The 24,152-nt window shown below is 42.0% G+C and overlaps 1 protein-coding gene across 1 annotated transcript in view; it reads right to left on the bottom strand.

The window, feature by feature from the left end:
* Positions 1 to 667: 667 nt before the first annotated feature.
* Positions 668 to 24,152, bottom strand: part of RNF150 (ring finger protein 150) — a 118,841-nt gene continuing 95,356 nt past the window's right edge. The window contains exon 7 of the mRNA XM_010583603.1: positions 668 to 1,084. Within this exon, the coding sequence (XP_010581905.1) occupies positions 966 to 1,084 (119 nt within the window). The 3' untranslated portion in view covers positions 668 to 965. The remainder of the gene's footprint in view (positions 1,085 to 24,152) is intronic.

Here is a 24,152-nt window from a genome sequence, read left to right as displayed (position 1 = left end):
AACAAGAAGCCTCTGGAAACCTCTCAGACGCTCCTTTAGCCTGCCGGTCAGATTTTGGTCTGTAAAATTAAGAAAAGACATGATGTTATACTAGATCTTCTTTTCCAGCTACTGAATTGTGACTTGAAGGAAGGCCGTTAATGTACTGACAACTGCTAACAGCATAAAATATAGCAAAGGACCACAAGGACGGAGTGAAGCTTTAAGCTTTTCTTTCTCTCCTTCACACTGTACGATACTGGTCTAGAACAGAGCTCTAAGTAAAAGCCAACATAATGCAGTTTTAACCCAAATCTCAGCAAGCTCTGTTAATTCAGAGCTCTCTTACAAATAAAGGCCTTCAGAATATACCATTTCCAAGGCTCCTACTTAATGAAAGCAGGCTTCACATTAATGCAGGGTGCTGGTGCACCATCCTTCTGAAGTCATGTGTACTTCACGCAGAAACAACAAGGCAATGATAAATCCTGGAGTCAGATCATGAAGTGACCAGTGAATGGGAATTCAGATTTCTGGATTGAACTCTTGAAAAAGCTGGGGTCAGTCAACAAAAACAGAGTGTCCATCCATAACAAACTATAAACAAACAAACAAACATAACAAACATACGTCTTTTCAAAAAAAAGAAACAAAACCCCAATCAAACAAGTGTAGAAAACACTCAAGCTGTCATTTCAGTTGCGTATTTATGAGCCACTGAAGAGTTACATGACTGCTCTCAAGCACGTGGGTAAACTGGAAGTGCTCATCCCCCATTTGAACAAAATGAACATATGTAGATGATGAAACTGCATCCAGGCAGACACAACTGTTGCTATTGCTTTTCGTGACCATCTCAGAATGGAGTGTGCAGGAGTGACAGTGCTCTGGAGGCATGTGCATGACTGGTCCAAATCCTAGAAAGCTGACTCGGTCCCTCCCTATGACCCTCCCCCGTAGTTTAGTGCTGGATCTCTGTTTGTTTTTCAAGACTTCACCTCTTCGCAGTCTTGATCAGTGGAAAGCTCCACATCGGACAGTCCAACCTCCATGGCCATAATCAATGAAATATCTGAATCACTGCTGACTGCTGGCTCCTGTTCATCTGTGAGGGTAGAAAAGACAGGAAAAGGGCATTATGGTCACGTCTTTCTGTCAACGTGTTACTGTTTTTCAGTTCTGCAGATGGGACCCAGGGGTTTCCCCACCACTGAGGTTGTGCTTAGATTCCAAACTTTGCTCTTATCCAATATCTGTCTAAAGCATTTCAAAAACATCAGAAAGTTCAAGCCATCAGTAGTGAGAAACACGATGACAAGGAGCCTGGATGGGTAACACTTTCTTCTGCTCCTAATCCTCCCAGGGCTCTCCATCCATGCCCTTCATCTCCATGACCTTCCTCCCATGACCCGAGCGCTTCCCTCCCCATCCCCTTTCACTTCCTCAACGTGGCATCATCCTTCTCTCCCCACAAAGGCAGCAAATTATGGACAAAGTCACAGGCACCTGGTGGGGCAAGTCGGCCATCAGGAAAACATTTCTAACAGGAAAAAAATCCGCCCAAACCCTCATTAGGTGACAGAATCTCTGTTAGCAGAGACTTTTAAGAGGGCGCCTGGCTGATGCCTGGAAGGAGTGACACGGGTGTCATTAGTGCTGCCCCAGGACTCAGGACCAGGCTACCTGCCTTCTCATGTGCCTTCTCTCATCCTTTTCCAGTCTCTTTTCTATTCACCCTTTCCTCTGATTTGCAGATACCTTGCAGGTTCTTGATCCAGGCCAAAGGGATCTACCTTAATCCACCATGATCCCAAATACAGCAAGAGTCAGATTATTGACTTTTGCCAAACTGCAAATCCCATCAAAACAGCAAGCGTAGGAGGAGTAACTTGTTTTTGTTTTGATCCCACAGCGCTTACTATGTATGCATTTAGTAGCAGATAAAGCCATCAGATTTTAAAGGACTAAAAGCTAATTTTATTTCAAGAACAATCAGGAGAAGCAAAGCACACTGGATCTCTGGGGAGATTTTCAAAGGCACAAAAATCCCATAGGTGGACGAGTCCCTGAGAGAAAAAGTTGATGGTTCATATTTTCAAGTGGTTTAATTACAATGATGATATTTATACTGTAACAATACAATGTATTTAAATCATGGCAGTTTTTCCTTTACATATTTCATTTTTCAGACAACAGAAGCAGAGCTTGATTGATGCTAAAAGGTCTAAAAGTTGAATATCTAAGAATTAATAAGTGAGAAACATTACATAGGAGCCAGGAAAATAATAACTCCTCACAGTTTAATTATTCACTTGAAGCTAAGTGAGCACAATTAGTCTCCTCTCAAGAGCTGCATGATTTTTAAATCTGTTGTAGAGAAAAAACATGTATTTACTTGTGCTAGGATTAGACCTCATGTTCTGCTGAGAAAGCTTGAGTGGGGTCTGCATTATTCAAACTGCAAGAACCAGTGCTTTCCTTTATGACACCTCCCAATTTTCACCCTGGATTATTTTTATACTTTCATGATTGCAAGATAAATAATTAATGCATACAACCTCTTTATATCTTGTTTTTTTTCTATCAATATGACAGTAGTAAAACATTTCAAGGCATTGCTTCTGACTATAAATGTTTCCACTGAAGGTGGAAGAAGTACTTACAAACTGAATGATATCTCCTGCAGACTTCAGTGGGCTTCAATTACATTGAACCATTAGGTGTTCTGCTAGATCCCAGAGTACAAAAGCGGATCACATACACCTCCAAGACCTAAAGCATCATCTGTAGTGGTAACAGCTCCCTGAGCCAGAATGATGTGGTTCCAGATGACTGGATTATTTATCATTCCTCTCTAACTAATAGGATTCTTAAAAACAATGAAAATAATGCTTTAAATGTTGACCTAAAAGCAGGTTTATATTTGCATGACAGAGTTCCTGAGGCTTAGCCATGTTAAACAGCCGCTTGGAGCACTCTTGAGAGAAAGGTGATTTTCATCTGAACTAGCTGTGCAGGAAAGGAGGACTGGCTGAATGGTGACAGACACACGTGTGCTGAAGAGGCAGGCTGAGCTGCCAACACAAATGTCAGAGTGTTGTTTCTTCTAGGGTTGCACAGCAGAAAAAAATCTCACCTGAGGTCAAGACAGGCAGATAGAACAGAAGCAGATTTACAGCTCACCTACCAACAGTCTAATCTATGTACAGGAGCACCCGTTTTCCAAGCCAGGAAGCCGGAGTTGTACATTAAAAATTGTATACAATTATTTAAACTCTTGGATCTTAGTCTCTCCAAAGTGTGGGCTTTGTAGTTTGTCTTCTTCGGGACTGAAATGCAGGTCAGTAGGAACAATGAACAAAGGATTCTAAAAATGCCCGTGCCTATGGCATTGCTTTTCCAGCGCTGCAAAACCGCCTAGAAACATGAATGCTCCACCTTCCTTGCTTGCTAACAGTGCAGCAGGGCTCAAAATCCTAAAGCTAGAGCCTGCCGCTTCAGCAGAGTGGGGAGAAAAACTCAGATGTCATCATCCCTTACACCTTCCCTTTGAGGGAAGGGGTCAGCACTGACATTTCTTCGGAAGACACAGACAACACAAGGAAATTAATGCATCCCTCAGCATTCCGTGCTTGCTCTTGTGAACAGGAGTCGTACTACTGACCCCAACGCACACAGGACGAAACTCTAGGAGGCTGCAGAAGCTACACCAGATACGGATCAGCCGTAGGTAACTCTGGCTGCAAGGTCTACAAACTGCCTCACCGTGGCTCCCCCACACAACGCAGGCTTTCTAGACTGTGGTGTGGGTTGTTTGGTTGTATTTTTTTTTTTTTGGCCGGCTGCTCAATAACGTGAGCCAGCACAGTTAGTGACATTTGTTAAAGGTAAGCAAACCTCAACTAAACTGCAAGTGCCAGGAGCTTAGCCTGCATTTTGCATCCCTGATTTTTAGATCCTATTTACAATGACAAAGCTTATACAATCACACAGCTTCTACAGGAGAGGCCTGACTCACTGTTAAGAACTTTTATGACCTTTTTGCAAGTTTTTTTGAAATTTGGTGTTTTTCTTAAAGCCCTGAAATCAGGTGAGGATCTCAACTTTCAGTGAAGATCTCAGCTTTCACTTAAATAAATCTTGAGAAGTAAAAAGGAAATAAAGAGTTTAAAAAACCATATCCCTAAATTCTAGACAGATTTTATGTTGGAATATCTGACTTGTGATTTTAGATGTTTGAGCCTGGCAATGCTGTCTAACAACATACACTGTAATACTTGCACTGTGTTTTGTAGCACTTCATGCCACAGGCATAAAGCCTTTTGCTTAATGAAGCAAAAGGCACATCCCAAGCTGCTTTTCAGCCTGAGCGCTAGTGCCTACAGCAGGCAACTGTAGACCTCACTGCCACATTCCTCTCATGTCAGCGAAACGCAATACACCACAGCATGCTGCCTACTTCCAGACAGACTTTTTCCACTCACTTATATTCCCTGACACACACTCATTTGAGAGGTGCAATAAAAGAAACTCCTTCTCTAGCCAGTACAACTTTAAATTTAAATATGCTTATGCAGGAATAATATCACCACATCGATATGGAACTGCCCTACATAATAGTGTACAGCCCTTACTTGTTGCAAAGTTCATTGAGTGATGTTTATATTTAATTGCAATCAAACAAGGATGAAACCAGCAAATTACTCTGGTGCTTTAAAAACAGTACGACCGCACACTAGTAATAGTTATCTACTGCTGCTGCTACCCCTAACACTTTGAGTAAGTCTGTAGCTGTTGTACACTAATAAATATTCCAAAAGAAAAAGGTCAGACGACGGGTTTCTAAGAATTTGATACTGTTTGCAAGAGTCTTGGGAGGGACCTAAGCATTCAACAGTGAGTGTAAAGTGCATTTACAAAACCATTCATCTGCCATATGTAGGTAAGCATACAGGCATGGGCACAAATCAAGATACACTTGTAATGACCTGCTCAAGGATGAGGAACAAGCTGATATAACTGTGGTGGGTTTTGCACTCATGGAGACCTCATTCCTGCTCACCACTGTGCTCCTCCCGAGGAGGCCACATCCGACATTGTGGTCTGATGCCCTTAGGACACGGGCAGTGCCTAAAATGGCTCCTGCTTGCCCCACAGGCTGAGATTTCCCCCAGCTCACGGAGCTGGAAAACCTGCAGAACCCCATGATTGGGCTAAAAGGTCCACAAGCAATTTGCATCCAGGGAATCAGCAGAAGAATAAGAATACTTTCAAATGTTATACAGCAAAGGCTTCTCAGCATTGAATGCATACGAGGTTTGTCTAAGATGACAGACTTTTTTCCTTCTCTGGACCTTCAGGTAGCTCTCTGCTATTACACTCATTTGTGAGTAAGTAGAGAAGTATCGATTATTACGTGTCAAATGAGAGCTGCCAGCAAGTGTGTAATTCATCTAACTGAAAGTGTAACTAAAGCCAGCAATCTCCTATTCTTGCGGTTTAAAAACATGGGCCACAGCAATAAACTATTCAGCTGGGAGTTGGTCTCCCTCCCCTCATTTATTATCAGCTCTCTGTGAACTAATTCAGCATACTCAGTCCTGCTCCACACACAATTAAACCATTGCACAGAGCTCTGCAGCTGCTAATGGTTTTCTTCATCTTTCAGCAGTCACAGGAATCAGAGGGTAAGAAAAAGCTGCTACCATGCTACTGACTTAGGTGTAACCTATTTGCCCAGCTATAAAGTCAAGCATTTAGCACAAGAAACAAGTCTTGTTTTGTGCAGAACTTCTGTTCTTGATGGTAGATGCCTGGCTTTGAGGAGAAATTAATAATTATTGATTTCTTCATGTAATGAAATGCTCTGAAAAATTCATCAGTTATTATCCCATCTTTAGCTGGCAGAAATTGTACAACAGACTCTGTCTAAAACCTCATTTTGACAATAAATACACAGCAAAACTTGGACTTCATTTCGCTATTCATTTCACATTCTCACTACTGTGAAATATACTTTATTTCAGAACTCTGCATTTTCCGAAGATAGAACAAAGCCAAAACATTAAATCCCTGGTGACAGGTATCCTCTCAGATCTAGAAGAATATCTAAAATTTATGTGTTAACATGAACCTTATTCCAGTCTGGGGCTCACTTCTACTAAACAAACATTGCCCCCAGTCAGATGTGTCTAGAAGCATTTTGCTCCAGAAGAAAGCAGAAATGTGGCCATCTCCAGGAGCTCTGAGGACCTGAGAAGAAAATATATCCAGGGTCATTAGAGGCATTGATATGGGACCTTTATCAAACGGATTCTGTTCAGCATGAAGCCACAGCGAACTGCCAATGCAAGCAGTGTTACTCAGATTTTGTTTCCAGTATCAGAACAACCAGAACACTATTCATCACATTTGATTTATGACAGGGAGATAGAGACATTTCTAGAGTCCTCTATTTTTCTTTGTCTGCCCAAGAATGCCCTTTACCATTACCGAGTTTACTGCTCCCTCCTGTTGCAGCCTTGCCACAGCATCGCTTTGCTGCTTATAGTCTAAGAGGAGTAGCGTGGTCCTATGAAGTTAGTACCTCAAATGGCAACTCCTTCCACAACAGTATCAATCAAATTTATTTTATCGCTAAGACCATCTTCTTTAAAAACACTACTGATTCGTAAAATTATTCACAAATTAATCATCCAATACTTCTTACTGGATCATTTTATAAGCAAGTCTCAAATTCCTTCCATGTCATCTTGATAACTGTAATTCTTTAGAACAGGCCATAACTACACTAACAACACAACTGAAATAAAACACATGGAAAAAAAATGCCTATAAAATCTCTAATGCAAAAGAAGCAGTGGGAATATGTCTGAAGAGAAAGGGTTGTAAAAAACCTGTTACTAATGCGGTCCTTTTGTACACAGAGGCTAATAAAATGGATGAAGAAGTCTGGCTGGCTACAACTGAGAACAAAGTACTGGGGAAGTATTTTATTGCTGTTCCCTAGCATCAGAGAGAGATCTGAGCAGCAAGGGGAAAAAGTACTTGAGCATGGTAACTGCTTTTGGAAGAAAAGGTTAGAGTGTTCTCCATAAATAACAAGTCAGAGCTCTGTGAATGTACTAACGGCAATAGGGCTTCATCCAGAGGAAAAAGCAGAAGATGTCTGAAACACATTGCAAAGAATACTCAAACATCAGCACACCAGGAAGAAATAAATGCCATGACCTGGCAAGATTCATTCAAGACCACATTTAAAAAATGTCTTTAACTGGACTAAACTCCAAGTGGTTGAGAGACTTGATAGATGGGCCTGGATATGACATAAACCACCAGAGTCCCTCCCAAAGCAAACTTGTTTTTTTCTTCTCATTGGGTGAAAAGGCAACAAACTTTCTTCTCTTAATCTTTCTCTAGGATCTATGTTTTGGGAGAACATACAGCATCTCTTAATGGAAAACAGCCAAAGATGTAGTTCCCTGTCTTCAAACATCCCGCAGTATGAAGGGGTGACATCATCATCATCATTCTGGACACTAACTACTGAGATGGAGAGTCACAACTCTTCAAGGCATTCACTGATTCTGGGTGCCCAGTTAAGACACAGTAAACCTTATTTTTCATTTACAGCATTAACCTGCACATTGCATGCCCCAACCATATCTTCTGCTAACTTCAGCTACAGCTCTAAGTACTCAGCACTTCTGGAACTCATATCCCAGTATCTCAAGACAAGCATCAAAAAGCAAAGGGGAAATTATTAGTAATACAACCTATTTTCTGAAGCCTAAATTTGGACCTTGTTGTACTTAAGCAATAAACTTTAACACCAGTTACCTGAGAAGACATTCTGTATTTTGGCAAGACCAATAAACTTATTTTCATAGACAGTGTAGAAAGTATCAGCACCCAAATGCTCTCTCCAAAGAAAAGGGGGGGGGGGAATATCTGTCCAAATAAGGACGTATGACATAAAACACACGGAGCGGACAGCAAACACATTTTCAGGAAGCTGAGCAAAAGGGGAAGAACACATACCAGATGTTACTGCATGGAGACAGTTGGACCTGATTGGCTGGAAGAGCAAAGTGTTTTTTTAAAATTTTTTTTATATATATCTCTGTATCTACCTTTAATGAGCATATACTAGCTCCTTGGGATTTTGTCCATGAATCAGAACACAAGGCCTTTGAAATTCACAGCATGTAATAACATTATTTTAGGAGTCAACACTTTGGAGATCTGTCTTCTCTCTATGAGAGGCTGGGTGATGTTTTGGGAACTCTTGCTCAGCTGTGTTAGCGGGGAGCTGCCAACCCTCTCTGTGATAGAAGGAACACGCCTCTGCCAAGTATGGCACAAGAAAAACTAGTATTTTTGCTTTCAGTATACTTTCCTCTTTCTCCTTACTCTTACAGGTCACGCTCATCCCATTCCTGCCCTGGGATGAGCAGGGAAACTCCTTCTGTGGCCTAGATACTGCGTTGTTATTTTCTCTTCCCATGACTAGTCTTTCCTGTTTCCTATTGGAAACTCAGTTAAAATATGATCAGAAAGATTACCTGAACAGTCAATGGAGTCATCACACTAAGGTCTCCTGAACCGACCACTATGCTCTCGTATCAGCTAATCCCCATATTCAAGGTCCTTCACAGTTTATCTGCACATTTGCTCTTAATCACTACAAAGTATTTTCTTCCATCTTTGCCTGACCCCATTCTTCAGTCCCACACTCTCCCCTTCTTTGACTGCAAGACAAGAACCACCCTACTTCCTTCACAACAGGGCATCCAGCCTCTTAAACCTTTGCAAAGCTGCTTTTCTTTTCCCCCTCCAAGCTTTCCCACTGTCTGGAAGGGTAGAGCACCAGTGGGCTGCCGCTGCACACCCTCCTTATCGTTCACCACCGGCCATCCTCTGTGCCCAAATACTGCACCAGATGCACCTCTGGTCAGGACAGCACGTTCTTCTGAAGCCCACAGTAAGTTTCAGGAAAGAATCTGAATGCATTTGATTCAATGTACAGCCTGTTAGAAGTGATTATTATTTAGAACATGCAAAATTATTCATGTATTTGATTGAAAATCAGAAAATGAGATCTCCTATAAAAAGGGAAAAGATTAAAAAATACTGAAGCACAGGGCTGTAACTACGTGACAGTTTTGATTTTCAAGTACCTTAGCTACCTTTGGTAATATACTAAATAGTCAAAGACCTTTAATTCTGAAAGAATTTAGCTACTTTTTTTGCCATTTCCTACACCACTCTAAGAATCCTAAGAAACATAAATTAAGTTTTCCATTTCGTGTTAAACAAAAAGCCTAATTCAACTCTTCACCAAATTCACTCACAATAAAGTCCTAATCTTAGGCCCAGACTGAACTAAAATCACTAGTATCGTGCAGTCCCAAGCACTGCTACAAACACTTCATGTGCAGATATTATTCTCTGACCATTTCTATTATTCTTCCATTTAATTTCTCTGTATGCAGACCGAGTTTCTGACTTAGCTGAAGTATAGTTCCATGTACCAGCAGCATGACAGAGCCAAGAAGTGGAAGACCAGCTCCCCTGCCCTAGCTCACCCTCCTGCCACCTATCCTGAGTCAGCTCTGCTATTCCTTTGATTGGCCAGGGAGTAGACTTAATTTTAAAAAATGTCTGCAAACTACCTTGAAAACAGTTTTTTGCTAGGCTAGCAGCTGAACAGGCTGGCTCAGTCACAAGGTGAGTACTGCAGCCAACTTCAGGAAAGAAGCATACAGAAAGACAGAAAGGAAGGGAAGGGACCCCCCCCTCCCCCTTGCATTTAACATCTGCAAGCTGTCCCTGTGGTACCATGATGTTACACGTTTAAAACATCAGGTGTGGCATGGGGACTACTTTTCTACTTGGTTTTCCTAAGCAGCTGCTAAACAGCCAGGACTCCTTGGTGTTACTGCAAAACAAACAGCATTAAGTGATAAAGTTAAAAATAATCATGCTTTGTCATGTTAACGGTGTGTAAGGGATATTGCAAGGATTCTTCCGGTAGCCAAAGTGAGAAGTGTGGAGAGACATAGACCCTTTGAGCAGTGAGCAAACATCTTTAATCACACTGCCAGCCCTTTAAAAATCTGAAGGGATAGCAGGTATGTGACAAAAGGAGAGTTAAATGCTGTATGTACTAGCATGTGTTATATGCTATATGGCCTATTGGCAGGCAGTCATAAGAAAGAGGCTTTTACATCCAAGAAGTATAATCACACAATTTAATCATGTGCATCTCAGTTTCCATGGGCTATACTGGTGACTGCTATTGTGACTGAACTTGCTTATTTATACTTTAAAAACCCGTGTCAGCAGTGTGCTCTGCTTCCTGCAAGCCTGAAAGGAGAAGGAAATTACAGCGTGACTCAGACACATAATGTGCTGGATTGAATGGGTGAGAGTGTAATGGTAAGAGAAACTTCTGTTCTGTTCTTAAGGAACATAACGAAGAAACTTCCTTTCACGGGGTGATTTAGAGATGTACCGGCCACACAAATCCCTCAGAGCAGTCGCACCAGAGAGGTATCGCAATGCGCCCAAGCACGATACAATATTAAACCAGAAGACTCAATGTAAGCTAGTGGTTTCCAAAACCTTTTTCTCTGGTCTGATCATGCTGCAGAGCTGTGTCCTCCTCTTGGGGGACTCCGTGGCAGAAGCAGCCGCCCAAAGCCACCCGAGATCACTCCTCCTCAGGACTGCAGACCCCTGTTGAGCCCACCTGGAGAGCAGCTCTGCTTTGCCCTGCTGCTTCGCACCCTGCTTCTGGCTGGGAGGAATGAGAAAAGGGATGCTCAACCCACAGGCACCCTCCTTCCCGCTGTGGCAACCGAAAAGCCCATCCCAGTGGTGGTGGCTGAGGCTCAGCAGGGTCTGCCGGCACGCAGCAGGGCCTGGGAGAAATTGCAACCCATCGCTATGATCTCTGCCTAACACCTTCAGCACTGCCGGATCCTGCAAAGGCAGCCAGGACCGCGGGCGGCCCTCCTGGGAAGTGGGAATACCACCTCTGGCGCTCAGGGGAACGCAAGAAGGGGCATTCGGTGCTTGGAAGTGCAACCCACCAAGGGCACACAATGAGACTAGGACGTGAAAGTGCACCTGCAGAGCAAGGCCTTGCTAGGCTGTTGCAGGAGACCTCAGATTACTGCAGGTTTTCTTCAAGGATCTTAGAAGTTTCTCACTCCTACTTCAGCTCACGTACAAGGTGGCTACTAGCCAGCGAAAATCTGCACGGGGCAATTAATTCTGAGAACTTGACGTGGAACGTAGGCTGCTGTGACAAGTAGAAAAAAAAAACATTTCTGCCTAATCACTACAAACTGCTTCCTCAATTACAAGTATGCACACAGCTGTAACAGGAAACAACAGCTTGCTTTAAAGACAACTCCTGTTAATTTTTGAATGAGCAGGTTGAAAAAGCTCATCTCAGCCTGGCTGAGTTTGCCTGTCATGGCAGCATGCGCATGATTTTCAAACCTGTCTCTTTAAATACCTTTTACTGCATAAGCTCTCAAAAAACCTAGGTCACTAGCAAAGCACAGTCCTGAGGAATCATATACTGAACTTTCAAGAGCAGTTACAACGAACATACTTGTGCAAAGATGTCACAAAAATGCCTGTGTATATATTAGAGGATTTAATGAGAAAACACACAAGGAGGTGGCTGAAAACCTCAACAGTGGTAGAATTGCTTGAATAAAGTGCATGTGGATCTTCTCTCCCCCTCTCTCACACACGGTCCTGCCTTCCTTTCCAATGCTGCTAACACTGGGCTCCACTGAGATCTCCAGGACATTTCCAGGGTAAAGGGGCAAGCCATTAGCCCAGCACTTCCCGGGCTTTTGAATTTTGTGCATGTCACTAGGAAACCCTTCCTCACCGTGCATGTTGGTGATGGTGATGCTTGGCTGAAATTTAATTCCACTAGAAATGTCCATAATAAAAATTTCACCCAGGCATGTCTTCTTATTAGGTATGAAAAAAATGCACACAGTAAGGAAGCCAAAAGAGAGAAATCCCACAGTGGTGGTAGAGGAACCCATGTATTGGATATGTCATTTCTACTGCTGTCACGAGAAAAACACAACTTCTAACAGCCTAACTTTTACCTTAAGGGGAAAACAGTCTTCCTTTTTGTTCAGTATAAGGAAACAACATGCCTGAGAACCAGCCTGGCTCTGTTGCAGCAACAGCTCCAACGCCTGAAGCAGGGCACAGCTGTGGGACCACCATGCCTGCCAAGTCTGGGCAGATTAGTATGGCATTCAGCGGTCATCCATCCACACAGCTTCAGCATCCTCTGTGCTACCCAAGGGCTGCCCGCAAACAACAGACATGTGCAGAGGCCGTAACATTGTGTGTCACGCTGTTCCCCCCCCCGCTTCCGACACCTTGCAGCGAAATCAGTGTCTTGCCTCCCACCAGCCACATGTGGACTTGCAGGATTTGACCATTTCTCGTCTCCTGTCACATGCTCACGCTCCTACAGGACTGTCAGGTACATGCCCCCGAAAAACTTGGAGACATTTGACCAAAGTACACTGCTTAGGTTAAAGCTCAATTGTCACAAGTCCTTAAAAACAGAGAATATGTGACAGAAACAGCACAACAACCCAGAGAAAATATGTTCTTGAACCTTACAGGGCTGTCTAACCTGATTTGAACTGGACAGCTTAATTATATATTTTGTCATAGGCCATAGCTTATCTGCTTACTGGAGTTCTAAAGAGAAAGACTGATTCAAGTGCAATTCAGCTGTAGAAAAATATCTTGTAACAGACACACCACAAAAACCCCCAGAATCATGGAGCCTCAGCTGTACAGTGTCTCAGTGACCGTGTAAGAAATCCCGTTTAAAAGCAAAGCACATGCTTTTCAGTCTCACAGACTCCACCAGGTACTGGAAGATGTAGTCATTCTTGATGGTGTGGCATCAGCAACAGTACAATATTCTGCAGACAGGTCTGATGCATGTATTGGAACAAAGTAAGAACCTGAACAGATGACTACAGCCATACCCTATAGCTATACTACTTCTGCTATGCTTAGGTGGGCACATAGGTAAACAGACATTTTTCTGAATACATGGAGGGGACGGTTCAGTTGATTAGCCAGGCATTTTTAATGTCTACATGAAACATTTAAGAATTAATAGAATGATCAATTAAAATAAGAAGATCCAGTTTTCCATGCAGAAGAAACAATTTCAGCCATTTATATGTGCATTAGCAATGAAGAAAAATAACGTGACAAGCTGAAGTGTCACCCCTTAATTTCATTAGAATTGCAGTAGTTTTTAAAAATAAATTCTAGATGCTTTCAAAGTAACATATTCTACTAATTTGAATCTCCTTCTTACGGACTCACAGCATTCATACACTTCTTTTTCGAGGCCTCTAGGATAATTTAAAAATTCTGCGAGGAAGCTTTCTCTAATATCCAGTTTTGCAGAATCTTTACATAAGGAAATTTTACCCTAATTGAAAACGGTGTACACTTCATTTCTAGTGCCCTGTGTTCAGATGCAGTCTTGGTACTTGTGTCTGATCCTCTCTCATACACACACAGAAGGGACAGCCCTGACCTTCACTGAGCACTGGCAAACACTTAAGATGAGTCACTATCAACTGGTGGAGCTACCATAAATGTCTCCTTTAAAATAAGTAACCTGAAATGCTTCACTGTTTACAGATTTTTCATCTTCTCTGGAGTTTAAGTGATGACATTGTTTTAAAACAATAGCAAGAAAGGGTGGATAGTGCAGAAACCACGCTTCAAAATAGCTGCAGTAGAACAATTTCTTTAACACATGGAGTATTTCTCTTTACTTAAAGAGGGAGCCTTAGGAGACTTGCACTGGAAGGGATGTCCTGGGTAGTTGAGTCTACTCTCCACTATTGTAGTGGCTGCACAATATAATCCCTTTCAGATTTGCTAGCAATTAGCATCATTCACCGTACAAGCTCCCCAGCTACTTGGTTCATCTCTTTGCCAGTGCAGAACCGCAGCCGGATATCAGTTAAAAGCTGTAATACCTGGTTTTCAAAAGAACCCTTCATGCAACACCAACCCACAGAGATTTAGATTTTTCTTTACCATCCTACGATGACAGATGAGTTCAGCTGCTAGCACTCCTTTCTCTTAAACCTCACAAGCCTATCAAACCTTGCAACATGTTTTACATTCCAGTGTAATTAGCCGCTTTTGAACAGGAATTATTCCAGCTCTGATCTTCCCTGCAGCCTACTCAATGGTTTCACTATCAGGAACATTTTCTACCTACGGTTGTGGCCGGTTCTCTGATTGAGAAGTGAATCTGACCATGGCCAGAAACAGAAATCTCCCTATCAAAATGTGAACTTTTGTACTTAAGACTTCCTAAAACGAGAGCTTCCCACGGTTCGGATGGTCTATGTACCAGGAAGGTCCTTGAGTGCCATTAGGCAGTTGTAAACAGAACGTACCTTGTGCCAGGCTGTGGGTTGGCATTCTGACTTAAACTGCTGCTGACATTTATGGATTGGCAGGTGGGATATGACATTGTCAGTGCCGGTATAGTCTATAAATCTCGTATAACTGTGACTGAGTACTAGCAGGAAGAGTAAAATAGATCTATGCAGCCAGAAGCAGCTCATAGTTTCCAGCAGGAACATTTCCCGGGACTTCCTGCAAACTTAGGCAAAAAAACTGATTTAATCTGTCTATGCGTAGTTGTTTTTATGAGAAACGTGGCTCTTTTCATTAGTTTAGAAATCAGACACCCCCCCCCCCCCAACAGGAACTGTATCAAAACCTTTTCTTTTTGGAAAAGTAAAACTTAAATGTCCTTTGGATCTCCTTTAAGGTTGCTTTCACAGTTTGCTTAAAGGATTTAGCAATATTTTTGATGTAACCAAAAGCATTCTATAGGAAAGAAAAAGAAGCACATTTAAAACTCATCACAAACACATGAAATGAGGATTAAAATATGACTAGGAGGTATACAGAACCACTGTATATTTGGAACAGAAATGTCCAAAATGTTACTGTTCCCTGCAGCAGGCCTAGTGCACAAGATAAAATTCTAACAAGCTAGGCTGTATATATTAATGCACATTCACAGAGAAACACATGAGTACAGAATAACAATCGAGAAAAGCATTCATAAAGAAAAAGGTCAACAGTTTATCCCTTGTTATGTTCATTTAAGAAATTTTAAATCAGTTGATGCCAATCTCCTTTTAACTGGAACATTTCTTTGACATTGCTGCAATAGCTCAACATTTTTGTTTTTTTCCCATTAAAAAATAAATCTTTGATCTGCCAGGCCAGGCCTGCTACATTGAAATCTTGTCTGAAGATACATTTATAAAAATGGCTTATGTAAAGAAGAAAAAAAAAAATCAGCCTTTACAAAAACTGAAACCAAACAAGCATTGTGAGTTAAAGTTTTTAAATTAATTTGATGTGAGTCTCCCTCTGATCCCGTCTCCTTCCTGTCTCCCTTTCTGCCCAAAATGAACCTTTATGAAAAAGAACATAACACAGTTTTACTCGACCTGACTCCTTGACCTGAGATGTGAAACCAACAGTTTTGTCTTACTAGCCTGAAGCAGGAGTGCAAGCACGCTCGCTCTTTATTTAACTATCTCCTTTTGCTTTCCTTACTCATGGTTCACACCAGCAACATCACAAAAAAGTGAGCTCCATTTACTTGCTTATGAAATGCTCCATGTGACAATTAAAACCCAGAGAGGGGCAACCAGGACAATAAGCAGCAAGGCTAACACTGAAGAGGGAACTCGATCTCACCTAAAGGCCACTAAAGGTGTCTAAAGGGCACCTCAGTCCTAGCACCCAGGATAATTTCTCAGTGGCCAAGTGCCCTTGAAGGCCTGGGTCTGGCTGGTAGGAAACCCTGTAGGGACAACAATAGAAACTGGTCTTAGGCTATATAAATGTAGGGCCGCTTAGCATTTCCTTTCAAATAAGCTTGCGGTCACAACCTAGTTTCAAGTGAACAACTTCTGGCATCAGAAAATCCTCTCCAAGCCACTGCTTTTACCAGGGACTCTTGCTGAAATGCTCATGAGAACATGAGAAAGGCCAAGACCAAGACATCCGTTTTCAGAGTTTCTTCTGGGACCAGTGGAGGGGAAAGGTCAATGTAAATTTCAACAAATTGCAGCTGGAATTATACAAGAAAATATGTTCATTAGGTCACTTGGACACCACCACTACCATCAAGACCTCCCTAACGCTCTACAAGTGAAACTCAAATCGGAACAGAGTAATTTTAAAATACCGCTTCTCTGCATTAAAACGTTTTGTCTCTGTTTCAATCTTTTTGGTGAATATATACTTCCCTTCCACCTTCTTTTCAGCTCTGAGCATTCACACTCTTCAGAGAGGCAGAAGAAAAAGGTATTACCCTATGCACCAATACATACCTGGAAAAGTAAAAATAACAAAAGGTCTCTGAAAACCTGGAAACCAACCATATAACTTCAAAAAATGTAAATGCCTTTGCCCTGGTTCATTATTATTTCCCTTGGGAACACTACTGTAAAGTTGGAGTCAAAATTTTGTGACATTAAGTTCAGTTTTAACCCCTTCTTGCCGTTCCTTTTCCATTCCAGTTCTTCACTTCCAACTCCTCTCATTGAAAAGTGGTAGTTTGCAGAAGGTTCCCAGGCAGTTCCAGAAGAATATTTAGACCTCAGGAGCTTTCAGAAAAAATTAAAGATTAAAATATTGTTACATTATTTATCTAGTCTGGAAAGAGGGCTTTTAGAAACTGAATATAAATTTACAGTAAATTTTCAATTTTTACAAGGGAAGTGGACTTGCATCTTTTACTCATAATCAGCCAAAACCTGAAGGATTAATTTAAAGAAAAAGAGAGACAGAAGGAATGAATTACTGCAAACAAACGTAATTGTTTCCACCCTGTGGAATATGCAGCCATTATGGTAGTTTAACAAGGCACTTTTGAGGGTGAACAACTGAAAATATAATCTTTCCATCATCACTTTTCTTCAAAACTGTTTCCTTTGAAGTGTATCTTCAGGCTGCAGGTTACTCAGCAGCTGGGAGCACATGTTACATCTCCCAGAGCAGGTTGGTAGAGGGTCATTTTTCTAAAATCTCCTACTTTGAGACTGTTTTGGTCTTACAGACTGATAGCTTTTCAGGCACAGAAAGACAATTTGCTGGTGCCACTACCTTTTCAAAAAGCAATTATAAAAAAGTAATACAGTTTAGCAAGATCTCAGTTGAATTCAATATCCCATGCACACGGGGGCAAAATCTGGGCAATACATGACATACCACATTTGATGGCTGTCTTCCAAAGAAACATTAGCAGCTGAAAACATTGCGTTATTTAACTACTTGCATAAGGAACTGGCAGATTTTAAACCTCCTTTGTGTGATTTTTTTTCTTTTTCTCCCCACTGAGATGCTATGATTTAATAAAGCTATTTTAGCTAAGTGCTTTTCATATTCTGACTTCCCCAGTGGTATCTTGTTCCATACATTTTCTATGCATTTTTCCTGTAGGAGTATGGTTTTCATTGTCTTACAGCACTATGCTAAGGCTATACAGTGGCAAATAGAGCAGAAATTCACCACAGAGATCTCCAGGTAAGTTGTTTTGCACATTAATATGTGTATTAACATACGGTTTAATTATTGCCACAACTGAGCGTATGTTCTTTCCTACTCTCTGAGTGCCTCAGATAATGTTAACATGAGTTAAAATGAAAAGAACAGTCAATGGTATTGGCACTTGCAAAAGATAGTCACAATAAAAGGCCAAGCTGGGTGGATATTCCATCGTAGATCTCCTGGGCGCTTTGGAAGCCCAGATATTCATTAATGCAAGTCTGATGCTACTGTGCACTGTGCTGAGTACAGCCTGAGTACATTCCTCAGGATATCAGCCTTGTCACTGGACTGGCAAAGATGGCATCTAGTTGGGCTAGAATATAACCATGTGGGTCCTATTTTCAGCATCCCTAAATGTGAAGGCTTACTCACCTCTCCCGTCCCCCACAGGCTCTGAGGCAGGAGAAAATCCCCTCCTAACGCTCATGCCAGTAGTTGGATATTTCGTCTCAGATGTTGGGCTTGACCTGTTACCTACTTTTCTTCTGATCATTCATGTTTTCTATAAACACTCATAAGACAGTTTCTCCACCCAGCCTATCAGTTTCAAAGCATCAGTTTCAGGCACTATCTTCACTTAAAATTGCCCACATCCAGAACAATAAAGATGTGAGTCCAATTACTAAAGATTTAGTGTGAATTCTCACTTCTGGATGAAGTGACCTGGTTACTGTGGTAACCCTAAAGGATCCTTGAAGCACCCTAGTTTCTGCTGGAGTTGGAGGTAAGTAACAAAAGAAAGAGCTGTTTCAAAAACACAGTAGGACTTGGCTGGTATTTTATAAGCAAATACCTTTTTTTTTTGGTCCAGGCTGAAATAGTAAGTACTAGTAACTATATGTGGAAATCTAAGCTGTTGCCCCTACAAGAATCTGGAGAAAACTTAAAGCAGAGCAGTTTTGGATGCTTCGTGCAGGCCAAACGTCTCCTGCAAGACTATTTATCTATCATACAAAAAGCATTACACAGGTACAGGCACACACTCCTCTTTCACTTAATCTGCTTCTAAATGCAACTCTCTCATGCTTTTTGAGAAATCAAAACTGCTGGTTACAACACAAGAAATACAGGTGTAAGCATGCACATGATCCTTTAAATGCTTGTGAGAAACCAGATGGCTTCCATGTGCAAATGATTCTCTTGCATGTTCACAGACTCAAAGCCTAGATGAATAAGGAGAAAAACGTATATACTAGTGACTGGAAATGGTACATCAGTAGAGCTTTTGCCTGGCTTACTTCTTTCATTTGAGTTACCTTCAAAGTGGTCATGACGCTATAGGAGCACTAAGGCAAATGTACACCCCATTACGAAGCAAAGCAACCAGAACAAAATACATGCAAGCAGAATCAAGGGTGACTGCTGCAGAAATGACACTACTTTCTATGACTGCCTCCTGTGCCTCAGCCTCGTGTTTTTACTCTCCCATAGGCACAGCTGCCTTTTCACTGTCTTTTCCCACCAAATCGAATAGATTTGTTTGCTTGCTATAATCTGCTCTTACCTGGGAATTTTTCAGAAGTAGGTCCATCAGTTACTGTCTGTGTACAGCAGAGCCTGACCCTGGCAAGGATCTCTGGTGTCTGCGCAGTACAGGAGAGCATTACTTTTGCATTGCTTCTCTGAAATAATGGCAGCAACCAGCAGCGCTGACCCTGGAATCCTGCTTTTCCTCTGCCTGCCTGGCTAGAAAGCAGTTGCTCAGTCTTAATTTTTACTGTCAGGTGCTGTTCCAAGCTGGATCCTTGTGTCCCCCATTTGTCTTTGTTCCTGAATTGCTCAGAAAAAAGATTCAGAATCGCAGTAGCACATTGTATCTTAAACAGCACTTCCTGATGATTTCAGTGGAGGCTTTTGTGTAAAAACTGATGAGAATAAAAACTCCACAGACACTAGAGTTGCGAGAATGAGTCCTAAATAATCAAGCAGATTGTACGCAAGATGCTGAACATCTCTTGCAAGGCAAGGCTTTCATTCTCAAGTATAAATCAAAGAGATCAGCTAGTATTAAGTCATCTGGTCTTTCTGCAGTTCAGATTTGTATTTTAATCTACACTGTTTGTCCATTTTGCTTTAAAAGCGTTGCTGTTCGATGTCTTATCTAGCTGTCTGCTTAAGACGGTGAAGAATAAAGATATCAGCTATGTTATCACTGATCCCAGTCCTCAGATCCCCTTTTCCCCTGCACGCATGCAATGTACATTCAGAGCAATTGGGTATGATACATCTAAGCACATGCTTGTGCACCATCGCAGTTTTTACAATGACACTTTTCCTTACTGAGTTTCATCATCATAGACAATAAATCCCTTATGTGTCTCATATTCACTGACCATTAATAAAATGCCTGTATACTCAGATATGAGCATTCAAACGAGATTTGAAACATCATGCTTACTTTGCCTATTTGTTTATCCTGATTTTGGGGCAAAACAGACAGCTGTGTAGGGTCTAGTTGTGCTTGAGATAGTGTGCTTGCTTTTGGCAATAGTGTTGTGAAAGCTGGCTTATATGTCCCTCTCTTCTCTTGTGCTCCACATTTCTTTCCTCCTGTTGTACTGGCACAATTACTTCTGGATCAGGGAACTGATCCAAATGAAAAAAAAAAAAAGATCAGGAAGAAATTGGTTAGCTTCTGGATTGGCCTCACAAGGTACTGCACACCAGAAGGGCAACCCAGAGGCAGGAACAAGCAATCTGGGACAGAGAGAGGCAAGCTGGTTAACTGCCACAGCATTTATATGTAGAGACAGACTTACGAATGGAGCTTCCACTACTAGAAGGAGAATATTTTCTTCTAAATCTCTCCTGAGAATCAATTATTAAGCAAGTTACTTAAGATCTGCAGCCTTTCTGGCACCCTAGGTTAGGCCAGACTAACATAGACACAGCTCTGTGTGTTTGCAGGGAAGAAGGGAGATTCGGGAACCGATGGTTTCATCCTTGCTCTGTACACAATGTCAATGTACATAGCAGATGTGAAACAGAAAACAAACAAACAAAAATTTAGACTTTAAATTTGCTCCTTGTTTCACAGCATTTTTGTACATCCCTTTTTGCAATTTGCTGTATAGAAACACTTTGTTTGTATCTCACAACTTAACATATGGAAAGGAAGAGCAGTTTTATAACAGGAGAGCTTCACTGTCCATTCACGGAGCCTGGCAGGCGTCTTGTGGGTGTATGTAATAATCCAGAGCACATTTTTAGTGCCAGTTAGGTTTCACTTGGTGGCTCTTGCAAACCACTGCTGGCCTTTCAAACCACCAATGCTATGCTGACACTGGTGTGAGTCTCAAAATGAATCTAGGACCTCAGCTCACTGGAATTTTCAGTCCATGATAACTATTTAGTGCAACATCCGCACAGGCTTTTAATAGAGCCACCAGGACTTATGTCATACTCCAGGCACATGGGACCCAATCTGCTCAATCTTTAACTAGGTCCCATCAGTATTCTGTCTCCAGGACAGTGTTAGGTGCTAATGCAAGTGTTAATAACTTTCCGTATTAACTACTGTCTAGGGAGTTTTTCCCACCTTTTCCTCCCCCTTTACATTCTGTCTAAAAAACCCCCCATTAATAGCAAGGAGGAACACTCAAGTGGTTGCGAGACAACAGAGGATCAGATTCTTATTGTGCACTTTCATCCACTTGCAAAGGCTGATTATTCTTCACAAAGACATTTTAGACATACACAGATCAAAATAATTACTTGAGAAGTTATATTAATAGATTTAATGAAGAGCTATCAAGGAGACTTGAAAGTGTCCTAACAGTCACGATGAGCTATATGTTGGCAGGGTTTTAGGGAAAGAACAAAATGAGAGACAGAAAAGGAACTGCTGGTATTCTCTAGACTGCCCACTCTGCTGTACAGCCCGCCAAACTCAGTGGACTTTGCAGGTGATATGACAACTTGGGGGAGAGTTTGTGTTTTTCCATACTAAAACTCCTGCCCATGTTTGCAGTAGAATTATTTATGGATCTTCCTCCAACTACAGAGACAGTGCTGGTGGGATTTCTGAGGCCTTAACGCAGTGTGATGAGACATCCCGCTGAAGAGAATATAAAAGCTTGTCTAAATTGAAAAAACAGAGGTATTTACCAAGAGAAGGCAAAGACTCAGGCAGCCCATGTTATCTACTGCAGAAATTAGCAAGGGCCACAAAGGTTGAGGGAGATGAATGACCATGAATGATATAACTTTTTCCCCTGCAAGCGTCACCATACAAGCTTTAAAACATCTAGATGCTACTTTCCCAGCAAACTACCTTTTTTAACCATATCATTCAATCCCAGCTGAGCCTGACCCAAAGAATATTGCAATGTCCTTCTCAAATCCCATCCCTTCCACTCCTCCAAAGCTGGTGTAGCCCAGAGCTTCTTCAAGTTCAGATCTTAGCCAAGCCGAGCTCACACTCACATCATCTGCAGAGCAGGAAATTCCACCTGCACTGAAATTTCTGAAGATGTTAGCATTTTGCATAACTCACTACTAAAAATTAGGCAACACAGATTGCTATGATGCGTTATTGTGGTAAAAGATCCTTAGCTTATCTTCTTTCATACCCTCTGGAGAGCTGAAAAGTAATAGGGTCAAAGCAGGAAATTCAGCTGAGATGAACTCTTATGTATTATTTCACACAACTTTTTCACCCTCTCCCTCCCCCCCTTTTTTTTTCCAATGCCAGTTTTTCAATTTTTCCATCCGTCCATTTTCAGCAAGTCATTACAGAAATATCACATTACAAGATACTATCCCAGGATACTGCACAAAATCCCACCACAGAGAGCAGTCACTAAGAGTAAATACTGAACAGACTTCGGGCTGTAGATATGCCTAAGGGACTTGATGAAAGCTTGGAACTTGATAGAACCCAGCTGAGAGAAACTGCTGGTCCATTTTTAAGTGCTCAGTGCTACTACACAGGAGGTACTTGGTTTAGCAAGGAACTCTAGGGATGGGCCCCCAAATGAAGTCCCATCCAGATGTTCATAATACACTACGTCGCCCAGGGTCCCATGGAAGACATTATCTATTCAGGAGCATGGGGAGAAAAAGGGAGGGAGGGAAGAGGAAATGTCTGCTGAGCATACACACAGAAATAAAAAGAAACGCACTGGCCGAGTTCCAGAAATGAAAATCTGGCCCCACTGAAGTAGGTGGGAGCTTTGCCACCAGATTTCAATGGAGACAGAATTTCACCCAATGTGAACAGTACTCTGGAAATATCCTCCCTCCAGACACACTGTGGGAGCTCTTCTGGCTCTGAATACTTACTGGAAACACAGAAAGGGAAATTAAACCCAAACCAAGACAACAATACCAGAATGATTAATCAACAAACAAAAAAGGATGCAACAACAATTAAGCAAAAAGTATTGCAGAAGTAGATGGAAAGACGGTGGCAAGTCCTGTACCTCCTGGACCACTGAATTTTGCCGGGAATAAGGAGGGATGCAAGGACTCACGGTGCTGGGTAGAGGGTGCCACGTCAAGGAGGCAGTCTGCACAGATTCCATAACAAGAGGAAGAAAAACAACTAGCACAGATTCAGCCTTGGAGTATGTTCCCGTCACTAATGCTATATAAAGAGGCCAGAACCTAGCAACTTCAGCAAAGATTCCTAGGAGCAATCAGCGTCATCGCTTACAAATTCCCAGGCAGGCTAGTTCACAGAAAGGGCACGCTCAGCAAGCTCTGCAGTTGTGTAACTATGAGGATTCTGGAAATGAGAAATACAATGCCTGAATACAATAAACAGACACAATGCCTATAAAGCCCATCTATATAACAGCTATGACCCAGTTATTTAGCCTACAGCTGCCCTCTGGTTTAGTTAGCATTTGATTTCATACCACAACTATACAGTGGTCCTGGATGTTCCCCTTTCACTAGCTTAGGAGTTCAGGCTGCCCAAGATGCTAAGTTCTACCTTTCAGAGTGCCTGAACACCCTAAATCCATACAAAGGCAACTGGAGGGACAAATTCCCACCACTGCTGGAACTCAGCCCCTAACTCCCAACCAAAGACCTCTTCTTTGCTGCAGCTCTGCTGCAAAAAGAGACTGAACGGCTCTGTTTCTGGGAGCTACTGCAAACTGCACCAGTTTGGATGTGGTGATGACAGCGTGCAAACTTGCACACCTACCACTGACTAATATTCAAGTATTGTATTCCACTTTGAGATGAGAAATGCAGATGAAGATTCATGTCTACATATCAACGATGGGTGAGTGACAACAGCTAACCAAGCATTAAACCAGAGTTCCCTGAGTGCCTGCGTGTGACAGGCACAGCGTAGGCAGGCACACACCAGGGTTTGGAAGCTCCCAAGGTCCTTTGAACTTTCCTCAGGACTCCTCTTTCCTCACAAAACAACCGGAAAGGTCTGTTTTTAGCAGTGGGTCTCCAGCCACCCCTGTGACGGTGTGAGGCTCAGGCCATCTGCCAGTTTCCCCTCCCTGCTCTCTTCTCCCTCTCTCAAA

Source organism: Haliaeetus leucocephalus, unplaced genomic scaffold, assembly GCF_000737465.1.
Source record: "Haliaeetus leucocephalus isolate CR32 unplaced genomic scaffold, Haliaeetus_leucocephalus-4.0 Scaffold924, whole genome shotgun sequence".
NCBI classification, from domain to species: Eukaryota; Metazoa; Chordata; class Aves; order Accipitriformes; family Accipitridae; genus Haliaeetus; species Haliaeetus leucocephalus.
The sequence above is the reverse complement of the archived record's forward strand: the minus strand, read 5'-3'. Positions and strand labels throughout refer to the sequence as shown.